Below are 2,574 nucleotides of genomic sequence, written 5' to 3' on the forward strand. Positions count from 1 at the left end.
GAAACCACTGAGACTGTGGCCCCTAGCTGCCCTTCAGGTCTGGAATTGAATCCACATCTGTGGCTTCCAGCCAAACAAAAGACAGGCATATGAGCTGAACATTTACCTGAGGTGGATACACTCCTTGGAGAGAACAATCATGGGAGAAAGAAGGGCTGTGTATGCACAGGGAGACAGCAGGAGTGCATGGGAGGAAAGGACATAGGGAGAGGAGGTGGCTGTGGGGAGGAAGTGGGAGGAGAGCTGTTGCATTGTGGGAAATGCAGTCAATGTCATGAGACAGTGTATGTGAACTGCTGTATGGAAAATTAGTTTGCTATGTAAACTTTCTCCCAAATCACAATAAAATAATAATAAAAAAAAAAACTTTGCCATCTAACCATACAATTCATTGACAGTGATTATACTTACCATATTGACAACCATCACCTTTATTTCCAGAAGTTTTTCATCATCCCAAATAAACTCAGCACCCCTTGGGCAGTAACTCCCCACTTACCCCTACCTCCAAGCCACAAAGGGACCATTTTTAACAGGACATCAGAGAAAAACCTAAAGGAAGGCAGAGTTTGTAGGGTTAGATGTAGCATTTAAAACAGTCCTGTTATCGAGTTACTTCCAATTCATAGTGACCCTATAGCACAGAGTAGAACTGCTCCACAGGATTTCCAAGGTCATAATCTCTATAGAAAAAGACTGCCACATCTTTCTCCCATGGAGCAGTTGGTGAGTTCAAACCACCAGCCTTTTGGTTGGCAGCTGAGCGCTTAAACCACTGCACCACCAGGGCTCCTAGATGTAGGATAGGAGCACTGAAAATTGCCTTTAGAAGGGCTGTAGCAATTAGGATTTTCCTGTCCAGTCCTGTTTCTCTTTACCCAGATTCAGACAGTGAGACCCTAAAAGCAGCAAAGATGTGGAAACTGGCAGAGGTCCTGGTGAGTGAGAAGCAGCAGTGCAGGGACACCAGGAGGCAGCAGCAGGAGCGGATGGTGCTGCTGGAGAAGCAGAGTGCCACCTACTCCCAGGTTTGTCAGGCTGTCAGGGCAGACGGACAGCCTCTCCTCTCCTTTGCCCTGACAGCAGGGGCACCCTTGGGGATTCTAAGGATTTCTGATCTGCCCTCCTTTCTCTTCATTTTCTTAGTTAGGGGGATCATTTTATCAGTTTACAGAGACTCTTTAAATATTACTTAGTTGCCATGGAGTTGATTCCAAGTCATGATGACCAGTGTGTGTCAGAGTGGAACTGTGCTCCATAGGATTTTCATTGGCTAGTTTTTTGGAAATAAATCACCAGGCCTTTCTTCTGAGGGGCCTCTGGATGGCCTCAAACTGCCAACCTTTTGGTTAAGAGCCAAGTGCATTAACAATTTGCACCGCTCAGGAAATCCCTTGCCCTGCTTCTGTTTTCTGTTTACACCCTCTTCCTCCTGCCCCTTGGGGGCTCAGGTGCTCCTCCGGTGCCTTGCCCTGCTGCAGAGGCTTCTTCAGGAGCACCGGCTGAAGACTCAGTCTGAGCTAGACCGCATCAATGCCCAGTACCTGGAGATCAAGTGCAGTGCCATGGTCCTTAAGCTGAGGTGAGCTGTGACACTTGTGGATCTAAGAGATTCTGTTGCCCACACACCACCCCCAAATCCTCACCCCCATCTTTCTTTCCTGTCTACCATGCCTGCTATCTTGTGGGCATTCAGTAAGTGTCAAACAGAAGTATTAGTCTTTGGATTACCCCAAAGCTTTCAGCATTCTTTAGTCTTTTATTTTAAAGCCCTTTGTAATAGGTGGTTTACTGAGAGATAAATTGCTCAGGGATTCAGAGTGACATTGTTTATCTTGACATTGCTTAGCCTGTTTCTTGACCATGGACAAGTACTATGTCCCATTCCTAACTCTGCTGCTGTCAGGGATCTTCAGTTTGACAGTTTTTTCTTCTGTCAGGATGGAGGAGCTAAAGATTTTATCTGATACTTACACTGCTGAGAAAGTAGAAGTTCATCGTCTTATTAGGTGAGGACTCCCAAGGGCCTGGGATAGCTGTTCAGAACTGGATTCCACACCTTTCCAGACTCATTAATTTCAACGTGTTCCTGTTCCTACTTTCTGAGGAGCCAGATCCTAATACTGTTCCTTCTGGGCCTGGGTTCTTAGGGATCGTTTGGAGGGGGCCGTTCATCTACAAGAGGAGGACATGGAGAAGTCTCGGCAAGTACTGAACACTTATGAGGTCCTCGGGGAGGAGTTTGACAGTCTGGTGAAAGAGTATACTCAACTCAGACAGGCAACTGAGAACAAACGCTGGGCCCTCCAGGAGTTCAACAAGTCCTACCACTGAGCATTGGGGGTCTAGGACATATGCCTTCTACACAGCTGCTGCTTTTCCTGCCCTGCTAAAAGGACCACCCCCACTTGGGGCCACTGTCACTACAGGGGATTGTGGAGACACTTGTTTAAAACACTGCAGTTATTTAGGTACCTTCTTGGTTCCTCTTCCTTATTTATGACTGGGTTTCCTATAGAAAATATAGCAGATTTATATAATTTTATGCACAGCTGTTTGTGTACATCAACCTTG

At 46.4% G+C, this 2,574-nt stretch overlaps 1 protein-coding gene across 1 annotated transcript in view; it reads left to right on the forward strand.

Annotated features, from left to right (window-relative positions):
• The window catches only part of HAUS4 (HAUS augmin like complex subunit 4), a 9,565-nt gene extending 7,231 nt beyond the window's left edge, over positions 1-2,334 (forward strand). Inside the window, exons 6-9 of the mRNA XM_007951244.1 lie at positions 883-1,028; positions 1,452-1,582; positions 1,941-2,009; positions 2,151-2,334. Coding sequence (XP_007949435.1) covers positions 883-1,028; positions 1,452-1,582; positions 1,941-2,009; positions 2,151-2,334 — 530 coding nt within the window. The remainder of the gene's footprint in view (positions 1-882; positions 1,029-1,451; positions 1,583-1,940; positions 2,010-2,150) is intronic.
• The last annotated feature ends 240 nt before the right edge of the window (positions 2,335-2,574 follow it).

The sequence above is a fragment of the Orycteropus afer genome, unplaced genomic scaffold (genome assembly GCF_000298275.1).
Source record: "Orycteropus afer afer isolate SDZICR_OR568_19922 unplaced genomic scaffold, OryAfe1.0 scaffold00292, whole genome shotgun sequence".
NCBI classification, from domain to species: Eukaryota; Metazoa; Chordata; class Mammalia; order Tubulidentata; family Orycteropodidae; genus Orycteropus; species Orycteropus afer.